This window comes from Centroberyx affinis, unplaced genomic scaffold (assembly GCF_046629955.1).
Source record: "Centroberyx affinis isolate AG114_WGS23_722 - 3 ecotype Tasmania unplaced genomic scaffold, CSIRO-AGI_Caff_v1 ptg001023l_1, whole genome shotgun sequence".
Taxonomy (NCBI): Eukaryota; Metazoa; Chordata; class Actinopteri; order Beryciformes; family Berycidae; genus Centroberyx; species Centroberyx affinis.
The window spans coordinates 20,748-41,531 of NW_027279583.1; the positions used below are offsets into that span (position 1 = coordinate 20,748).

The following is a 20,784-nucleotide window of genomic DNA, read 5'->3' on the forward strand; positions in this document are numbered from 1 at the left end:
AATGGATGCTTTGCTGAAAGGTTAACCAACACATCATCCCCGATCCAATTCTGAGCTCTGGTTAACGTCTGTTATAGCCTGCGTCCCACTTAGGGAAAAAAAAGCAAAAGCGGCCTATGAATTTTGGGGTAGGTCAATAATTAATTTCCTTAGAAAAACAGGAGCATGCCCCTGACCAACCTGAATAAACAGAATCTTACAACCTTATATTGTCTGTCTGAAGATTAATGAGACAAGATACCGTTCAGCTAGTGCAGAGAATAGTAGGGGGACAACCTGCAACACAGTAGTTCATACTAGTTCATAATTAGTTCATCACTGCAGTTACTGTGACAAAAATCACCATGATATTCATATAATATTCCAGTAACGCTTTGCAATACTGCACACAACATCTTAGTAGTTAGCAAGGAACAGGTAAGGAACAAATCAGGAACAAACTGCTACTTAAGTAATAATTAACAAGGAGTTCCTGAATAACTCTGAATCAAGTTGATAAGTTACCGTTTGATACCATGTTGATGAATCAGTATCTCATGATTAGTTCCTGGATTAGTGCATATATATCTTACTTAATGAATCATTCCTGATTAACTCTGAATAAGGTGCTAGATTGCGCCTAACCAATAACAAATCATTACTTCCTTATTTCCTCCATATTAGTACATATACCTGTGTCCTCTGAAGTAAAGCAGTGCATCATACTGAGTAGTTACTGGTGATGCATCATTACTTATTGATTACTTTTCCATGATTACTTTTTATTTGCAAAAATGGTAACTAATGAAGTGTACCGCATTGTAAATATTCCTATAGGAAGTATAGTAAGTAAAGTTTAATTATATAGCACCTTTCACAGAGCAAAGTCACAAAGTGCTTCACAAGAGTAAAATAGTTAAAATAAGACCATTTAACAGTAAAAAAAAAAACAAACAAAGGACATGAAAACACACATAATTATAGACACAAGAGGCTAGACAAAGGCCAGTCTGAACAGATGAGTCTTTAGCTGCTTTTTAAAAGTGTCACCAGAGACCGCAGATCTTAAGTCCAGTGGAAGAGCGTTCCACAGTTTAGGAGCCACAATTTCAAACTCCATCACCTTTTGTTCTGAGTCTAGAGCGAGGGACGACCAGTCAGCCCTGGTCAGAAGACCTAAGTGACCTGCTGGTAATGTAGGGATGGAGTAGGTCACAGATGTACACAGGTGCCTGACCATGCAGGGCTCTATATGTGATTACAAGAACCTTAAATTGAATCCTAAACTAGATGGGAAGCCAGTGTAAAGAAGCTAAGATGGGTGTTCTGGACCATGTGTAGACGGTCCAGGGATGACTTGCTGAGGCAGGTGAAAAGGGAATTACAGTAGTCCAGGCGTGATGATATAAAAGCATGAATAATCATCTCCAACTCAGGTTGTGACACAACAGACCTGAGTTTGGCAATGCTTCTTAGATGGAAAAAACAGGTCAAAGACTATATGATGATCAAAGTACATAGCCAAAAACAACACCAATATTTCTAAGGTTAGACCGCACAGTGTAGGGACTTTTAGTGTGTCTGTAGTGAGTTTATAGTGATCTTCTCATACTTTAAGGTATTTTTTTATCACCTGTAACATACCTATAATATTCTTACAGGGAGTTATAGTATGTATGTGGTTCTCAATAGTGAGATTATAGTGACCTTATTGTAAAATGGTGGTATTACTATAATATTCCTATAATGTATCTATAATATTCCTATGGCATTTGTATTGTGTCTGTGTCATACAATAATGCGTTTACAGTGACCTTATCATATATTTTGGTATTTTTTGATCGCCTATCCTATCACTATAATGCTCCTATAGGGATGTATAGTGTGTATCTGGTACTCAGTAGTGAGTTATCATACTTTAATATTCCTATAAAATTCCAATAGGGACTTTTGAGCCTGTAGTATAACTATATTAGTCCTATAATAATCCTATCGTATTCCTATAGGCACCTAAAGTTTTGTATGGCATTCTTCTAAAATTGATTATCAGTACAACTATAATTATTAATTGAATGACTAGAATTTTGAACCGTGTTTAATCATAGAACTCGGAAACTGGCGGTGTCCAGGGTTGTTATATTATGACTGGTGAGACATCCTCTTCCTCCTCCTCCTCTTCCTCCTCCTCCTCCTACTCCTCTACACTGACAGGACAAATTCCCACAGCCACGTTTAGTATAGTCTCGTGAATTCAACGGGGGATTTACACACAGTGCTGGTGGAAACTTATTTACCTCCATCTTAGTGAATGAAATGTAGTTTTGTCGGGAGAGAAGCAAAGAAAGACAATATTGCTTTTTTTTTTCTTATGCTTGATGGACTGTCGCTGCTACTCTGAGATACTCTGCTCTTCCTGCCAAGAACTTTCTGACAAAACTTTTCTTTTGACAAGGCAGTAAGGATAAAAACACCAAGACCGGTTTCCTGCGTGACTAAAGAGGAGATCGCACGGTAAAAAAGTATGGACGCCTGCAAGAGAAATGTAAGTTAATATCCACTTTACCTTTACTAAACAGAAGTAATGCTACACCAAGGATAGGATAGGATACCATACACATATACTACCTATTACAGAAATAATACGCCGATAGCACAGGAGATGAACCATAGCTACAAGGAGAGCACGAGGTACAATAAAGTACAAAAAAATAAATAAATCAGTAAATCTGTGATAAATTTTAAGATACCATACAAATATCACGTCAAAACAATAAGTCTCTATATAGGAATGTCACAGGATGTCACCGTTATGCCACAGAAGATGTTCACATGTAGACTTGTGCTCTCATTTCTTACGTGTGTGTGTGTGTGTGTGCGCGTGCAGCAAGGAAATATAGAATATAACAGAACATCGGTTGAGTATTAAACATAAAGCAACTGGCAATTACAACTTTAAAACATTATGTAGAAATGTGTGAATGAAACGTCTGAAATACGTGAATTACAGCGTGTACAGTATGTAGGCTAGGTGTCAGCAGTAGGACATACTGAGACAAAGGAAAAATTAAGTCTGTTCAATATGAAGTTGAAATATGAAGATGATATATGCTGTTTGTAAATAAATAAAAAACACATAGATAAATAACAAAAATAAATAGGTTAAATGCGATAAAAGATCAGAAGAAATATGAATATAAAGAAACTGTGTGAATATGCAGCATATATACAGGATGCACGATGTGTGTCATATTTGCATTAACAGATCTGCAGAAAGCCACACATGTAGGCTACAGAAAGTGTCTAGGCATACAAGTCTGCACTGTAGTTAATACTCACCTTATTAATACACAGAGAGGGATGATTTGTTTACAGAGCATGCAGACCTACAGTATGGTGCATTGCTAGTTGAATTTGAATTTAATCAGGAAGTTATGAAAAGTGACAATTTCAAATGGGCATGAGCATTGTCGTCTGTTCTTGTTATCAGGACATATTTACAGCTGGAGGTACAGCTGCATACAGAAATGTGTCCAGAAATATACGAGTCATATGCTCAGAACAAACTGAACAAACAGAACAAACTGAATTTCAAACCCAAAGGACAGATGATGTCAGAAGTAGCATATCATGTATATGCACTTATGAATTATACTGTACCTTTAACAAAAGCTTCAAAAAGTGTATGATTAGACATTTTTGAATAAAAATTGAATGACCATAAGATTGTTTTATGGTCGTGACATCATTCATTAACCCCCCTGGAGGGGCCCCTCTGCCTGTCAGTGAACTGGGTGCAGCTGGCAACTGCAGCTCTTCTACAACTGACACATGTCTAGCACAAAAAATAAAGAGGAGAGTTGAAGAGAGAAAACGAGAGCAAGCAAAAGGCTATGTTGTCACATTTGGATTAGAATATTTCAAAAATAATTGGAATAAAGTTATGGAATGCATTTTAGTCATGTGTACTTTGGCTCTTCATTTACAGTATTAAAAAACAGAAGTTTTATATTTATGACCTATCTGGCTAACTGCAACCTTGTTTGCTGGATTGTCAAAGAAAAAAAAAAGTCCTCTTATGCACAATTCTTTGTGCAAGACAGGACAGCAATATAGTGTCATGTAAGAGCTACAGTACACACATTAAAATGACAAAAACAGGTTCTAAGAGTGTGGGGCCTGTCAAACTGCAGACTTGTTTGCATATTTCCAAAAACAGAATTACCGGATTATCCAGGAAAATGTGGAAAAAGGCTTGGCTGTGTTTGCACCAGTGACAAACGGTCATATATTACACGACTCACAAACGATTGTGCTACTAATGTTCATTGGCCCAATAAATATTCCAGACCTAAGGCCTATGTTACCGGCAGAAGTCTAAATAATGACAGACACAAAATCTTTCTTTTGAAAGAACCATATAGGTGTTTTTTTATTTTCTTTACCATCATTTACCACACTGCAGGCATACTTTTCATTACCGACCATTTTCCAATGCATACCACACATTTTCATATGTTTGAATATGTTTTTCCTCCCAGGCAGCCATTTGTTTCCATTCATTTCCTTAAGAAAACATAAATAGCTGCTCTCTGGAACAACACTCAAGCATGTGTAGGGATGCAGAAATTTCCAGTGTTAATAAGTGTTGATTTTTCAGTGACAATTGACTATTTTAATGTGGCTAGATCCTTTATAAGATTGTAGAGGTGGTAGACGTACACAAATTCCTTACTCAAGTAAAAGTGCAAATACTCGTCTAAAAATATACTTTAAATACTTTATAAGTACCATTTCAAATCATTTACTCAAGTCAAAGTATAAAAGTACATGGTCTTAAATTTACTTTAGGTATAAAGTAAAAGTAGTTGTCTAAAAAAGGCATTTCTAATGTTCTGAACTGGTTCTCTGTTGAGCGTTCCTCTGAATCCCAGATGAGAAAAAGTCAATTAGTCATTTAATTCTCTGCTCTCTTGTTGCTTCTCTCTTCTTCCTGTTCTCCTCTCTCTGTCCCTTTCCCTCCTTTTTGATGTTGCTTTGGTGAACAAGCAGCCAATCACATTGGCTCAGCTGCTTCTGGGATGGAAGCTGTCTGATGTGGAAAATAAAAAAAACAAAAATAAATCAATTGATGATTTCCCGAGAGTAATGAGTATGATTTGAAAATGTAGTGAGTAGAAAGTATAGATTTTTCTTTTGAAATGTGGTGAATAAAAGTAAAGGGTTATGGTTAGGATTATGGTTATTAAGTGAAAGAAAAACTAAAGTACAGATACTTGAAAATCTTACTTAAGTAACAAAGTATTTTTACTTCATTACTTCCTACCTCTGGACTGCAGCAGTTTAATGTGGCATGCTTTACAGAAGGAAAACACTGGTTTTAGAGGACACATCATGCTCTTTTTCAGCACCGCCCTGCTTCACCTCATTCGTTCCTCTTGAACACCTGGGGGCTTCCCAGGACAACCAGTTCTCTACTGAGCAGCTTTGGTGGAGCAGATGGAGGTGAAGCACCTGGGGGCAAATACGAGAAACACTCACTCACTTCTTCTGCCCAGGTTTTCTCAACTGGTCCAGGGAGTCGAATCTGAACTGAAAGCAATAGAAACCAGCCATTATGTGTCTGAAGCAGCCTAAACTAAGGAGCTTCAGACGGTTGATGTACCTGAGTCCACTCATCACCATCCTCTCTCTCACCCTGCTGCTCTGGAGTTACAGGTTGGTGAAATAAATGAAAAGAGATAGATCATAGCCTCTAGTGCTGGAACATGCAAAATGTAAAAATGGTTCCATTCTCTTCTTCGTCCTCTTCTTTGAGGAAGCCCTTGTGGCACAAGGTACAAGCCAGTTTAGGGTGAGGGCAGAACCAACCTGTCAATCTGCCAATAAAGACACCATCACTTTATTTCAGTGTTTGGTTGTTTGATGTGTTATCTTCAGTATTCTCTATTTGTCCTCTGTACTCTCTTTTGTCTTATTCATATCTGTATTCTCTGCTACTTTGACCATCCAGTTTCCCCACAGAGTTCATTAAAGTCACATCTCATCTAGACTTGCCACAATGATAACAACTGAGTTTGTGTCAAAATCAGTATTACCCAACAATATTATCCTTGCAAATGTCCCAACAATAGCAACATAATATTGGTGGGAGATTTTTTTTTACCTGCATGAAATTCTAAGGTTCAGCTTTAACTTTCTAAAATAGTACTGTGAATACTGTTAAAGTCCCGAATATAGATTTACATACTGCTCACTGCTGAGTACCTTGTTCATTGTGTTTTCCATACTGGCAAATGCAAACTCAGTTTCCTTCAGGGAAAGAAGTGGTGTAGTGTAGCAGCCTAATATTTACTTCAAAAATTGCTTGTCATCATTCAAAAGGCTTATGCAAACATCTCATTTCAACAAATATAAAATGAAATGTTTCATTAGCCTTTTTTTATCCTACCCGAAAATATTATATTTTTCTCCCTCCTCTTTCCATGCTTCATCACTGGGTTTTATCAGCAGATTGGATTTTTAGTTCTACGAACATTTCTTGGAGGCAGAGCTCTGGAGGCAGAAATAATCTCATTGGTTGAGTTAAACCTCAATGGGCGGAGCCTAAGACCCACAATTTTTCAGAGCGCAAGCTAGAAGCTAGCTGACAAATTTCAATGGCACAAAAAGAACTCGAGGTAATATATAAAAAAAAATATACTGGTATTGACTCCTAGTTTAATTCATTCATCACCATGGCATTCATGATCTTGGAAGCTAGCCAACTAGCTAACCTAGGTAACTTGGTATGGCTAGATTGTAATTTTTCAGTTACCAAGAGTGCTCTGCTTCATAATATTAGCTTCCTCCTCTCTTATCCTTTGTCTTTTCACTGGGCTTCCACCTAATGTTATTCAACCACAAAAACTGTGGTTCTTTGGCTCCACCCACTGAGGCTTAACTCAACCAATGAGAATATTTCTGCCTCCAGAGCAGCTCTGCCTCCAAGAAAAGTTTGTATTAAAATGCCAATCTGCGTTTTATCATATCACTTCTGTGTTTTAGCACTGTGATAATAAATGTTAAAATTAAATGACTGAACTGATAATGAATTCAATCCAAACCTTTTCTTGTGGACCCACAGGCCTGCCAGGTCAATAAAGTTCTGGAGCCAGTACTACCAATCAACCAGCCCGGCTCAGATCCCAGTCCAACGCGCACTACCAACAGGAAGTGCCCCAGGACGACAAGGTGAGCTACTCCTTATTAAACAGGATAGCGTGACAAATAAATTACAATATAATGTGAATAAATTACAATATAATAGATTTGTGTATATTTCTCGCTTTCCCCCGATGGTCTGAATAACTCGCAGTTGACAGTTTTGAATTTGTTTTTCACTGCATGAGAAAATGGACTTGTGGCATGAGAGCGTGTGATAAGTGTCAATTGCGTGAGTCTCACGGTCAATGCGGGTTAGGGTTAGGGTTAGGGTTAGGGTTAGGGTTAGGGCTCCTGACCGTTGAAACTTCACTAGTATCACGTGATACACATTGGCGTATGCAGCTAGTTGCCGGCGGGAAACGAGCGAGTAAAGTTAGCAAGCGCTAGCAGTTTGCTTATCCGCAAAAACGCCTGGGAAGTGCGTGTTCAATAATGTATGGCTTTCGAACGCCAAATATAATACATGGCTCAAGAGAGAGAGGCAGACCCTAGCCGCGCTGGATGTAGGCTCTGCACCAAAACGTTTGACGTTGGCAAGATGGGGAAAGCGGCTCTGGTCAGCCATGCTAAAGGGAAAAAGCATCGAGACAACCAAAAGGCGGCTCAACAGACTGCCAGCGTCGGCACATATTTCACGCCTGCCGTAGCCAGGCCAGATAACGTTACCGCTTCTACCAGCACGGCAAGCATCGGTATAGCTGCGAGACAACTTCAACCGACGCTCAACCGATCCATTGCCGCATCCAATGATCTGCTATCGGCTGAAGTGCTGTGGGTAGGCCTACTGAAGACGATGGACTCACATTATTCGTACAGCTCGTGTGCTAACAAAGGTGAGCTTTTCAGAGCTATCTTTCCCGACAGCGGAATAGCGGCCAAATTTAGTTGTGGGGAAACGAAGTGTGCGTACCTCTCCACATTTGGAATTGCGCCCTACTTCAAATCGCTTGTTGCCTTACATATTGCCTTACCTATTTTAAACTACTTAAATAAAGTCATGGAAATGGGGTAAAATATTATGGAAAAGTTATGGAAAAGTTTTGAAAATTCATTGGTAAAAATGTGTGGGAACCCTGTATGTTGGAGTTGTTGGGTCCACCTTCCCTTTATTTTCCTATTGTCTTATTGCTATTCTGTAAACGGGGCACATTTGTAAAAGAGAGCTTTGCAAATCCTGTTACACATGCAAGTTTGGAACAAATTGTGGAATTTTAAGTTTCACTTTCGTTTTCACAATGGGAGACAATTGGATTGAGTACATTGCTGCTGGTCTACTGTGCATCGCCAAATGACAGACAGGACGTGATGCGCACATTAGGCGCGTTAGAGATCGATTTAGATCATTTTCTAACTTTTGATTCTGTGGCAGCCCTGCCGATATTTAGTCAGTCAGTTAGGGACAAACATTATTGGTCCACCCCACTTGGCGGTCCAGCAAAAAAGGTCAGCAGAGTTTCCCCTCCACTACATCTCTGTGTATGACTTATTTTGCCGTATAATTATACATATAACAAATTCCTACTTTTTATAATGAAACTAAACTCAGATATTTATATATCACAAACATGTCTAAATGGGCTTGTTTTTCTTTTACTCTTTTCTCATCTCATATCTTTTTATCTCCTCTGCTCTCTTCTCCCCTCACCCATTGCTCTTCATCCATGCAGATCCACATGGACAAAAGGTGCCTCTAGTGGCAGTCAATGGGACACACACACTGCTGGTGTCAGCTTACCTGGAGCACCGCACAAACAGACGAGAGGTTAGTGAAGAAGAGAGGGGAGGTTAGAGAGCAAGGCACTAACATTGCCTGGGTTTATTTATTTTTTTGTTCATTCTGTGTGCTTTTGCCTGTTTGCTCTTATTGTTTGATTCTATGTGCTTTTGCATGCTTGCTTTTATTGTTTTTATCATTTGTTTCTTGTGCTTTTGCCTGTGTACTCTGTAAAGCACTTTGGGTTGCCTTTGGGTATGAAATGTGCTATATAAATAAATTTGCCTTGCCTTGGGTTACGGGGTTCGATGCACACTGGGGCTACACTCACTGAGTAAGGTGCGTTGATGTCCAGAATTTGTATGTCTACCATGTGTGGTACACAGACAAAAATAAGTTTCTTTTTGTGCAAATAGAAAATAAAATCTATTTTAAGATTTTTTTTAAAGATAAATAGAGCTTTTTATAAGAGCTTAATAATACATATTTGGCTTTAAATACAAATTTATTTTTTCCATATATTCCTTATGCGGGTCAGTGTCGAGGTGGTAACAGTGCAAGCAGAGTAGCCCTTGCGTCCTTTTCCCCACCAACTTCCTCCAGCTCCATCTGGGGGATCCCCAGGCACTCCCCGGCATGCTGGGAGATGTAGTCCCTCTCGGTACTCCTCTCATGCATGCTGGGAGATGTTGTCCCTCCATTGTGTCCTGGGTCCGGCCCCAAGGTCTCCTCCCAGTGGGTCCAAAGGGAGGCACATCCTTTACCAGGTGCCTGAACCTCCTCCCCAGGCTCCTCAGTGTGTGGGAGAAACATCTCGAGTCCAAGAACTCCTGGATTGCTGATCTCCTAAACCTGTATAAATCAAAGAAACTGTCTTTGTTTTTGTCTTTCTCATCCTCCAGGTCCGTGTTATCGCTGTGATGTTGAGGAGTGAGGTGGTGGCCTATCGCTGCCTCCTCTGTTGCCAGGGGCAACGCCACATCTCTGCTGGCGATGCCAACATTCACTGGGACCACTTTGGCTTTGCGTATGGGACAGCAACCATCTTGTGTCCTCTCCCCTCGGGCTGCGAGACCCCCTCTCATATCGCTGTGACCTCTGTTGCTGCAGCTGACTCTGAAGGTACTGAAGGGTTTTACCACATGTGACAGATTGGACATTGGCCTGAAATACGTTTTATGATTTGTTTGTCTGAAGTACTGTGCTGGCTGTTCCTAGCCAGCAGAGTGCACCATCTCATTAGCCTATTGTTGTAATTGATGGTGAGGTTGGAGTTTTTTGTGAGACATTGCAGGCATAGTGTAACGCCTTGTTCACAACTGCATCTGTCACATTCTATGTACATTTTCACCAACACAATGTAGTGACAACTCCTGCCAAAAGGGCAGGAGTGTGCAGTGGCTCATAATTTGATCTGATTACTGCTTTGGGTGGTAATCTATGCTGGTAAAGGAAACAGATAACTGCTAAGGCTAAAACAAATGTAAACACGCGCACACACACACACACACACACACACACACACACACACACACACACACACACACACACACACACACACACACACAACAGGTTCAGGATGATGTTTTAACAGACGATGCAGCAGAGGCAAAGCAAGCAGGAGAGGATGACAAACCGAGCATGAGTAGAGGTTAAATGTAAAGTTTGGATAAGATAAAAGTGCCATGAGTATTAAGGTATGTTAAGTTACACTTTATTGATCCCCCTGGGGAAATTTGTCCTCTGTATTTGACCCATCCTAACTACTTAAAAGCAGTGGGCAGCTACAGTGCAGCGCCCGGGGACCAACTTCAATTCTGAGAACAGTGCCTTGGTTAAGGGCATTGTCTGATACCTAACATCCCTAACTTGCATGTCTTTTGAATATAGAATTACCTTTGTGCTGCTACAAAATAAACAAAAGGGTGAACAGCTGGTCCCCTACCCTTCATGCTGTCTTCCTCACTATCAAAATGTTTGTCTCCATAAGACCCCACCATCCCCCTTAAAATTTGTGTACAAATCGACTACTGGTAACGCATAACTCAGTTGTGAATTAGGTGTTAGTAAAAGTGAAACAATGGAACAAAGCCGAATAAAAGCAGATCCAAAGAACAACAAAAAAGAAAAAACTGAAAGTAAAACAATTATAAAAAGCATTTCTATAAAAGGATTTAAGCAGGGATTTAAAATGACACAGACTGCTAGCCTGAGCTAGCATGGGTATACTGTAGGTCTCAAGCAGTTAATGAACAAAAAAACATTAAATTCTTGGGAAAATTCATACTTTTGCAAAATAGCAACCTAAATGCCAATTTCAGTGAAATTGTCCTTTAGCTCTGGGTCTTTTCTTTGGTGTCTCAGATAAAGACGAGGTGTTTTTGGAGGTGCTGAACCAGGAGGCGAGGAGTGACTCCTTCCCTCACACCTTCACTGTTTGCCTCTCCACCATGTTCAACTTCACCAATGTGCTGCAGGTACCGTCACATAATACTGGTTTTACTGTTCTGTTATTTCTACTTCTATTCTTTTTACTTTTCATGTATTTCTATCATTGCTGCAGTTTTATGCTTCTTTTGTGAGATATAAACCCCTTTTATTGCAAAGTTCAAAAAGTTTTGGGCCAGACAACCATCTTGGGTGGAGAAAACATGAATGTATTCTCAGGGAGTAAAGACAGCAGTATTGACAACACTCTGCAGAATGTCAGAAAGTCAGCCAAAAGGTTTCCTATCATAACCTGCTCATCCCACTACCCAATCAAGACCCCTTTTAGCTGAATTGGCCTGGACCTTGTTGGATCTCTGCCTAAGTCTGGCCGAAGGCACAGATACATACTTGTCATCTTTGATAATGCCACCTGCTACTCTGAAGTTGTGTCCCTCCGCAGCACTAGCCCAGCAGCAGTAGCCCAGGAAGTATTCTTCCTGTTTAGCCAGGTGGGCATTGCTGAAGAGATCCTCACAGATCAGGGGTTATGCTTCATGTCCAGGGTAATGTGGGAGATGTGCAAAAAATAGAAGGAATGACAGTTACAGACTTCCGTCTAAGGAGGCCTGGGAGGAACACCCGTCCTGATCCTATCGGTCAGTGGTGGAACATGTGGACCTGATACATGACCGTATGGCCCAAATCTGGCCCATGGTGAGGGAACATATGCGCCAAGCCCAGGAAGCCCAGGTGAAAACATATGACAGGGGAGCCCGGGGACGAGAATTTCGGCTGGGAGATAATGTGATGGTCGTAGTGCCAACAAGTGACTGCAAATTCCTCACAAAATGGCATGGGCCTTATGAAGTTGTGGAACGGTTTGAACCTGTAACCCACCTCCTCAGTGACTTGGGGCCACTGAGGAGTCTCACAGCTCATGGTCCTCATGTCTCATGGTTTTTGTAATGATTTTAGGAAACTAAATTAAATCTCCCAGTTTGATGCTTACCTAGTACCCCGGGTGGATGAGCTCATCGAGTGATTAGGTCCAGCCCAGTTCATCAGCGCCCTCAACTTCAGGTCAAGGAGATGACAGCCTTTGCAACCCTGAACGGGCTCTACCAGTACTGTGTCCTACCATTTTCTCTGCATCCATGGCATGACTGCAACGTTCCAGTGGATGATGGACCAGATCCTGCAACCCCACAGACGAGGACGAGGTGATGTGAAGCCCCAGGAGTAGAAGGGGGAGAGTGTGGCTGTCTTGCCCAGGCCTCAAACCAAGAGACTGGTAAAAACCTTTCTGGGACTGATGTTGTACTACAGGCAGTTTATCCCTAACTTTGCCACTGCAACAGCTTTGCTCCATGAATTGACTCAACAAAAGTTGCTGAACCGGGTTAAGTGGTCCAGTGAAGCCAAAAAAAACTTTCAACACCCTTTGCCAGACCCTCTGCGAAAAACCTGTCCTCATGACACCAGACTTACAACAACCTAATGGTTGGAGCTGAGGTGGATAATCCAAGGAGGAACAGCTACTCGGTATGTTGTGTCAATGACTGTGAAGTACTTGGAACCTGCTCATCTTGTCCTCTCGTCCTAAGTGGAACAGAGACACCCCACATATACCTGAAGAATACCCCAGTCTGGGAAGAACCTGAGTTCTGTTGTGACCCTCACCTCCTTTCCCCTACTCTCACTTCCCGTACTACTTTGATGAATAAATACTTTTGTTGGTCTGCTACTCTGTGTCACTGCTGTTTTATTTCAAACTCCAAGTGTACCCCACCTTGCTACACCCCGCAGTATCAAAAATGTTTCATGCACTCTGAATTCATATCTAGATTATCTATTTACATATACATAAATATCAGGCATGATTTATCATTTTGGAATTGCTTATGTTTTGATTTGTAATATTGAATTTACTTCTTTTTTTATTTTGTGTTATAGCAATGAGTTCCTTTTTTGAGCTTGCTGTTTTGCAATCCTTTTATAATTGCTCAGTTGTGGTTCCATTGTTGCTGAGTCACATGCTGTTTATACTTTTGCAATTGCTGATTTAATTGCTGTGACTTCCTTCTCTCCTCAGCTCTTTTTTCCTTACCTATCAGTTCTCTATCACACATGATCATTATATAGTCACGAATAGTTGATTCATGTCAGGGCACCATGGCTCTGACCGTTTTACTCCTTGCTATTGGCTGTTTGTAATGGCATTAAAGGGACTTGAACTTATTCGACTGTTGCATTAGAGCAACAATTAAATGCTTCTGGTTAAGTGACTGAGCTAAATGCCTGTAATGTAAAACAAAAGTGTGACAGTGATTAACCATGAAATGTGACCCTTTTAGCTGGTCCAGAGTATGGAAGTGCTGAAGATACTGGGGGTGAGCAGAGTAGTCGTCTATAAGACCAGCTGCAGCCCAGACACACAGCGGCTACTGGACTACTACACAAGCACAGGTGGAGTATGGCGTGTGTTTTCATTCATTCATGACCATGGCTTTCATGATGTTGGAAGATCAGCAGCTAGCTAACTACCTTACCTAGCTATAGGCTAAACTTTGAACTTAGAATGTCAGCTAGGCTAACTGGGTAAACTAGATGGCGTATGCTAGATCACATTTTTCACTAACATTTTCATAGTAGCAAGAGAGCGAGGCATCATAATATTAACTTCTTATGATGTGGTTCTTTGGGTCGGTCCTTTCACATGTTGAGACAGATCAAACGTGTCAAGTATGGCTGAAAGTTCTTTGGCGTTTTTGTCACTGACATTATCTATGTGTACATTAAAATCACCCGTAATGACTACACAGTCAAATTCAGTGCAGATAATTGAAAGCATCTCAGTAAAATCATCAAGGAAATGTGGGGAGTATTTTGGTGGCCTGTATATAACTAAATATAGAATACATGGAGAGAATTTCATTTCCATTTTAAACGACACATATTCAAAGGATGAGAATTCTCCAAATGATAACTTCTTACAAAGGAACCTATCCCTAAAAAAGGCACAAACACTCCCTCCTTTTTTGTTCTGTCGTGCTTCAAACTCAAATATGAAATTTGGTGGGGTGGATTCAATAAGGATAGCATTCCCATTCTTGGTGTCCAGCCAGATCTCTGTTAAAAACATAAAATCAAGCTTGTAAGAGGTTATAAAATCATTGATTAAAAGTGACTTGTTACACAGGGACCTGATATTAAATAGGGCTAATTTTAGGTTTGTTGGAGCAGGGCCTGAGATACTTGGCTTACAGGGAATGTGAATCAAATTTGTAGGATTGGAAGATTTTACTGTGACCCGCTTATGTAATCTTTGTCTTGACACTGTGGCTATTGTATTTGGGAAGGTTGTTCTCTCCCAGGACCTCAGCTTGCTATCAGATAATTTATGAATAACAGTTCTTGAACAGCAGAGGCCCAGAGTGTCCTAGTTGCTGCCGACACTGATAGCGGTGCGCCGGGGGGGCGTTGGGGGGGGGACAGGTGCGCGTTGGTGGGCGGCGTATAGGTGATGGCAATACCCGTGACCTGGCCAAGCTGGGGGTGAGTGGGATCATTTTGATCCCAGACTTCACCAAGTCCTCCATCTGGCTTGTGAACCTAAGAGGAGAGACAGGGGAGGGAGTGGATGCTGGAGAGTCAATTTGACTGAGCTTCAGCATGGCAGCTTTGACTAACTCCTTGATTGGTGAGTGTGGTGGACGGGGGGAGGGGGGCGTTGGCCTTGTCCTTCGTGCTTATCTGTGCATTCTTGTTTTGGTGTGGCATCCCAAGAGCATGACGTAGATTGGTGCCGAGTAATCTGGAACCAGTGCTGCTCGGATGAATCCCATCAGGCATAAAGCGGTCTTTACAGTTCCAAAAGATATTGAAATTGTCAATAAACTTTATCCCATGGGTGAGGCACGCCGATGTCAGCCATGTATTCAGGGCAAGGAGTCTGCTGAAGGATTCGATTCCTTTCCTCAAGGTTGGAATGGGGCCTGAAATGAATACATGTTGCGATTGACAGTCACTCAGCTTCTCCAGTAGCAGGCAAAAGTCTTTTTTCAGGATCTCAGAGCCAGTTTTCCCTCGCAGAATGTCAAAAGACCCAGTGTGAATAATAATCCTCATGTTACTTGGATGTGTAGAGAGGATGACTGGCAACAGCCCTGTCAGCTCTCTGACAGATGTGTCATCCATAGTTAGATTTTCAGTCTTTGCCATTCTTACATGCTTGGTTATAGAGTCCCCAATCAGAATAGTGAATAAGTGTATGTTACTAAATATACCAATCTAATTATTTCACTGTCTCCCTCCCAGGTTTTATGGAGGTGATTCCCTGGTCCAAACTGTCCAAACTTCTGAATGTGTCTCCAGGCTGGCAGCCTGAATACAGTCCTGGCGACCTCCACTACTACGGCCAGATCCCTGCTCTCAATGACTGTGTCTACAGATACATGTACCAGTCCAAATACTTGGCCCTGCACGATATGGATGAGCTTATACTGCCCCAGTCAGTGGACAGGTAGTGTTCTCTACTTAGAATAAATGAAGAGTTTTGTTCCAAAATAAGACATGTACACCATTTAAAAAACTGTGCCTTTAACTTTTCAAAATGATTGCTGACTAGAATATTGTTCCAAACCATGAAGATATCAGCTATCTTAAAGCTGTTGTAGAATTTTTTAAACTTGGTATAGCTACAATAAACAATTATGATCGACATGATTGGTAGCTGCTATCTCACGCTAGTGGTATTGTTAGTGCTAGTGTTTCTCAAAATAAAGGCCATTCCCCATAAACCCTGTGGCTCCCTGTCAGCCATGACCTTGTTTGTTTACGTAATTATGACAGTCCCAATATTAATGTGGTAATGATTTGTATGTTAAAATGCTACATGCCACATATGTGACATTTTTTGGGGGGTGGAGGTTATTAGTGGTGTGTGTGTGTGTGTGTGTGTGTGTGTGTGTGTGTGTGTGTGTGTGTGTGAGAGAGAGAGAGAGAGAGAGAGAGAGAGAGAGAGAGAGAGAGAGAGAGGGAGAGAGAAAGAGATTGACTGTACAGATTTAATTAAGAAAAAAACATTCCATTACCAGCTGGAGGGAGCTGCTGCCTCTGCTGGAGCAGAAACACGGTGCCGACTTCGGGTACATGTTTGAGAACGCAGTGTTTCCCAACACCATCAAGCTGCCTCCTCCCACCTCCCACACCACTCAGGACCCACAGAGCAGCTGCTGCACTGGCTGGCAGGGTGTATCCGGGGTTAACATCCTGGCACACCTGTACCACGAACCCCTCAACCAGAAAGAGTTCAGCAACTTCAAGATCATCATCAACCCCAGAGCTGTGTTCGCCCCCACCGTCCATGGACTGCTGAACTCACAGAAGGGCTGTGTTCGGGTCGACAGCAACGTAGCACTCATGTACCATACAAGGTAGTTTGGTGTTGTGTATAAGTACATCCTAATAGAATCATATGAGGTGCATAACTGTACTATTGTTGGTGCGTGTGTTTGTAGGAAGAATTTGAGATACTTCTTTCAGGTCATTGGTTCAGAGAGCCACAGGCTAAATCAAAATTACATTCTCATTTATCACACATAATCTTGCTAAAATGTAAAAGATAAACTCTCCACCCCATGCCTTCACTCCTCTGGTAATGTGCCTTGTGTTTTATGTATATTTTTTGTTCATTGTGATTATGTATTGTATGCTTTGCTGCAAACCAAATTTCTGTAGGAGACAATTTTGTTGATGTTGTTGAAATTCCTGCTGGTCGCAGATAGAGTTTCCCAGAGGTCATAGATTACTTAATACCCCTCTAAAAAGTGATGACAATTCTGAAAGGTGCTTTGGATAAAAGTGTCCACCAGATGGTACTAATGTTGAGCACACTTAGTATGTAACTGTTTTACTTTTGCTTCCCCTCCAGACCTCCAGTACAGACCAAGCTGACAACAGACCAGCTGGTTTATGACGACCGACTGCTGAGCTACAGCGCACGCCTCACCCTCGCTGTCAACACTGTGCTAAAAGAGATCGGACTCATTCCAGAGGACAACACAGAATAGCTGGGAGTGTGTGTGTGTGTGTGTGTGTGTGTTCATTGTCTAGCTCCAAATGTGGACACTTAGAGAAAATGGGCGTGTATTTGTCCACCCACACTGAAATTGGGGGGCGATTATGGATCAGTTTTTGACTAATTAATTATGCATCTTATCACAGCGTCCCACGATTTTCAAAATTATTAATTTATTTACTGATTGCCCCAAGGGGTTCAAGTTCAATTTATTTATATAGCACACTTAAAAAACAACACTTGTTGACCAAGGTGCTGCACAAATCTTAACAGAACAGATCAAACAAGCGACAGAACCAGCAAAACAAACACCAACACAGCACAGGGACACAAACAAAATAAAATAAATAAGAAAATAGATAAATAATCCAAAAACCTACAACAAGTTTCATATAGAATCAAAGGCTAAAGAGTAGAGATGGGTTTTTTGAGGCGAGATTTAAAAGTGTCAACAGTGGGGGCGACTCTACTAGCTTTTGGCCAGATCACCTGATAACCAGATCAGAGACACCTGTAGGACACTTAGGGGTGCATGAGATCAGAGATGAGGGGACTAACCTATTAAGGGCCTTGAAAACAAACAGCAAAACCTTAAAAGTAAAACCCCAAACTCAATTCGCTGTCGTACTGGAAGCCAGTGAAGAGAGGCCAGGACAGGGGACATATGTTTTCTCTTTCTGGTGCTAGTAAAAAGCCTTGCAGCAGCATTTTGGACCAGCTGCAGACGGGACAGAGAGGACTGACTGATACCTGTATATAGGGAGTTGCAATAATGGAGGCGGAAGGAAATAAAAGCATGAATAACTTTCTCCAGGTCATGAAAGGAGAGGAAGGGCTTGATTTTGGCTATTGTTCTGAGATGGCAGAAACTGGATCTAACTAGTGAATTTATTTGTTAAGGTCTGAATCAAAAAATATCCCAAGATTCTTGGCGAAAGGCTTGACATGAGCAAGTGCCCAGTTTTACTGAAAAAGCTCTGTTTGTGAGGTATGAAGTAAACCAGTTAAGGGCTGTGCCATTTACACCAACCACATGCTGGAGGCGGTCAATCAGAATGACATAATATACTGTGTCAAAGGCCGCAGTAAGATCCAAGAGCAGCAAAATGGCAGTCACCTGAGTCTACAAACAGCAGCAAGTCATTCAGCACCTTCAGTAAGGCCGATTCTGTGCTATGCATAGCTCTAAAACCAAATTGGAAAATGTCAAGGATGTTATTATGGTAGAGCAGCTGACAGAGAACAACTTTTTCAAGGACTGGGAGTTTGGAAATAGGTTGAAAATTGTTTGACAAGTGAAAAGACCTAAAAAAAAACAGTCCTTGAATTTTGATCTTGTCCACATTTACGTATTTCATTAATGATTGGCCGAAAGGGTGACCGCATCATTCATGGGAATCGACATGTTTACTGTTACCTTCTATAGAAGGAAGAGTATGTGTGTACTACACTTAAAAAGTGCAGTAATACAATGTGTGTGTGTGTGTGTGTGTGTGTGTGTTGTATGTGCACACACATATGTATTGCTGCACTTTTAAGTGTAGTAATACACTTAGCTCCCAATATGGAAGTACTCAGGGAATCTAGACTAGACTATACTGCTAGTGTAGTGTGTGTGTGTGTGTGTGTGTGTGTGTGTGTGTGTGTGTGTGTGTGTGCTGCTGGACCAATCTCCTCATCAGGCTCCCACTGCCGATAATTCTCAAGATAACTGGACTCAAAGGAAAGCTGCATCTTTTCAACTCAGGGAGAGGGATCATTATAATTACATTTGTGCTTTAGGCATTCAACTGATTCTCTTATCCACATCAACTTACAGTGGGTGAGCAGGTTGGGGTTTAGTTTCTTGCTCGAGGAGACTTTGGCAGGACACATGGCTGTTGACAAAGTATTGCCTGTTGTGTGGATCAAACCTTTGGCCTTCCAGCTACAGGATGAGTACGCCAACAGTCGGGGAGGGGGGGCCTCGAGATCCTCTCAAATGAGTGTTTAAAGCCATCTAAACTTCAGCGTCACTTGAAACAAAAGCACCCGGCAGAGGCCAAAAAAGCAGGTGATTTTTTCAAATGAAAGGAAGAGCATCTGGCCAGGCAGTCAGCTACATTCGTGCAGCAAGCTGCTGTCCCTGAACGGGCACTGAAGGCAGTTATCACATTGCTCTTGCTAAGAAACCGCACACAATTGGAGAGGATTTGATTCTACCAGCTACCAAAGACCAGTGTTGGGCAGTAACGTCGCTACAAGTAGCGGCGCTACTAGTTTAACTACATTTCTCAGTAGCGTGGTCGTAGCGTGGCTGTTTTTGAATCAAATAACGTTTTCAGTAGCGAAGCTGTTTTATTAATCAAGTAGTGCGGTAGTGTCCACTAAAGCTACATTCTCCCAGGCATTTCTAAAGCTCAAGCGCAGTGGAGCTTTCTGTTGTGGTCTGGAATAAAACTGCTCAGGATAGGTACGTGACGCTGGCGCCATACACGGAGGAACTTGCTGAATCCAAATGTCCACCCTCCGGACTTGTGGACTGAGCCCTCGCGGACTTAAGTCGTACGTACCGTGACGGGTTCAACGTGTTCATCACGTCAAGTCTGCGAGGGCGCGAGACTGCAAGGCTATAGCCGCTGATAGACAGGCCTGAAGTCTGTTTCACTCGTTGCTGTAGAAACGTTCGAAGCAAAAGTGTAGCAACAACTACAATCATGTACACGGTGATCACTGCCGCACTTGCGTATGTAATCGTTCTAGGCTTGTTTTGTGAGTGAACAAAATGATACTCATGCATTTCTATACGACATATAGGCTACACATATTCAAATACAGAAATGTTTGTAAATAAGGACCAGACTATGGCAAAATAAATTGGGTATTTCTTACATTGGACCTTCTTTTGTGGTTTTTCGGCCATTTTTCATAGCCTGGATATTTGGCATTACACTGCACAGCTTTTATAGGCTACCATCACTTAAAGACTACAATAATAAAATGCATTTTGATTACCTCTATAGCCTATACTCCTATATTTCTGTGTCATGATGTGGTTGAATATTATTTCTGGTCTACATGATTCAAGTAACGTTTTAATAAAGTAATTGTTTTACACATTCATAATAAGTTATTTTTGGTTTTTTGTTCGGCATCACGTCCGTATTGTAATGAATTGTGGGTAATTAAATCAGTAAAGTCTGCTGAAGTCTGCACCCCAAGCGGACTCTCTGGAAGTCTGCAGAAAGTCCGCTTGAGGCCCCTTGTGGACTGGATGAAAAGTGGATTTAGACAGCCCTCAGCACTCGAAGACTTCCCGAGAACGCGCCTGCAAAGTCCGCGAGTCTGCAAGTGCGGTGAAGTCTGGAATTGAAAACCAGAACATTGCTGCTCATATTTG

The 20,784-nt window shown here is 41.5% G+C and overlaps 1 protein-coding gene across 1 annotated transcript; it reads left to right on the top strand.

The window, feature by feature from the left end:
* Positions 1-2,225: 2,225 nt before the first annotated feature.
* On the top strand, positions 2,226-20,403 carry LOC139646928 (uncharacterized). The gene is made up of 10 exons (XM_071522725.1): positions 2,226-2,521; positions 5,535-5,694; positions 7,103-7,209; positions 8,850-8,944; positions 9,799-10,018; positions 11,261-11,373; positions 13,681-13,792; positions 15,644-15,848; positions 16,423-16,761; positions 17,259-20,403. The coding sequence occupies exons 2-10, from the start codon at positions 5,594-5,596 to the stop codon at positions 17,395-17,397; spliced, it is 1,431 nt and encodes a 476-aa protein (XP_071378826.1). The 5' UTR covers positions 2,226-2,521; positions 5,535-5,593; the 3' UTR covers positions 17,398-20,403.
* The last annotated feature ends 381 nt before the right edge of the window (positions 20,404-20,784 follow it).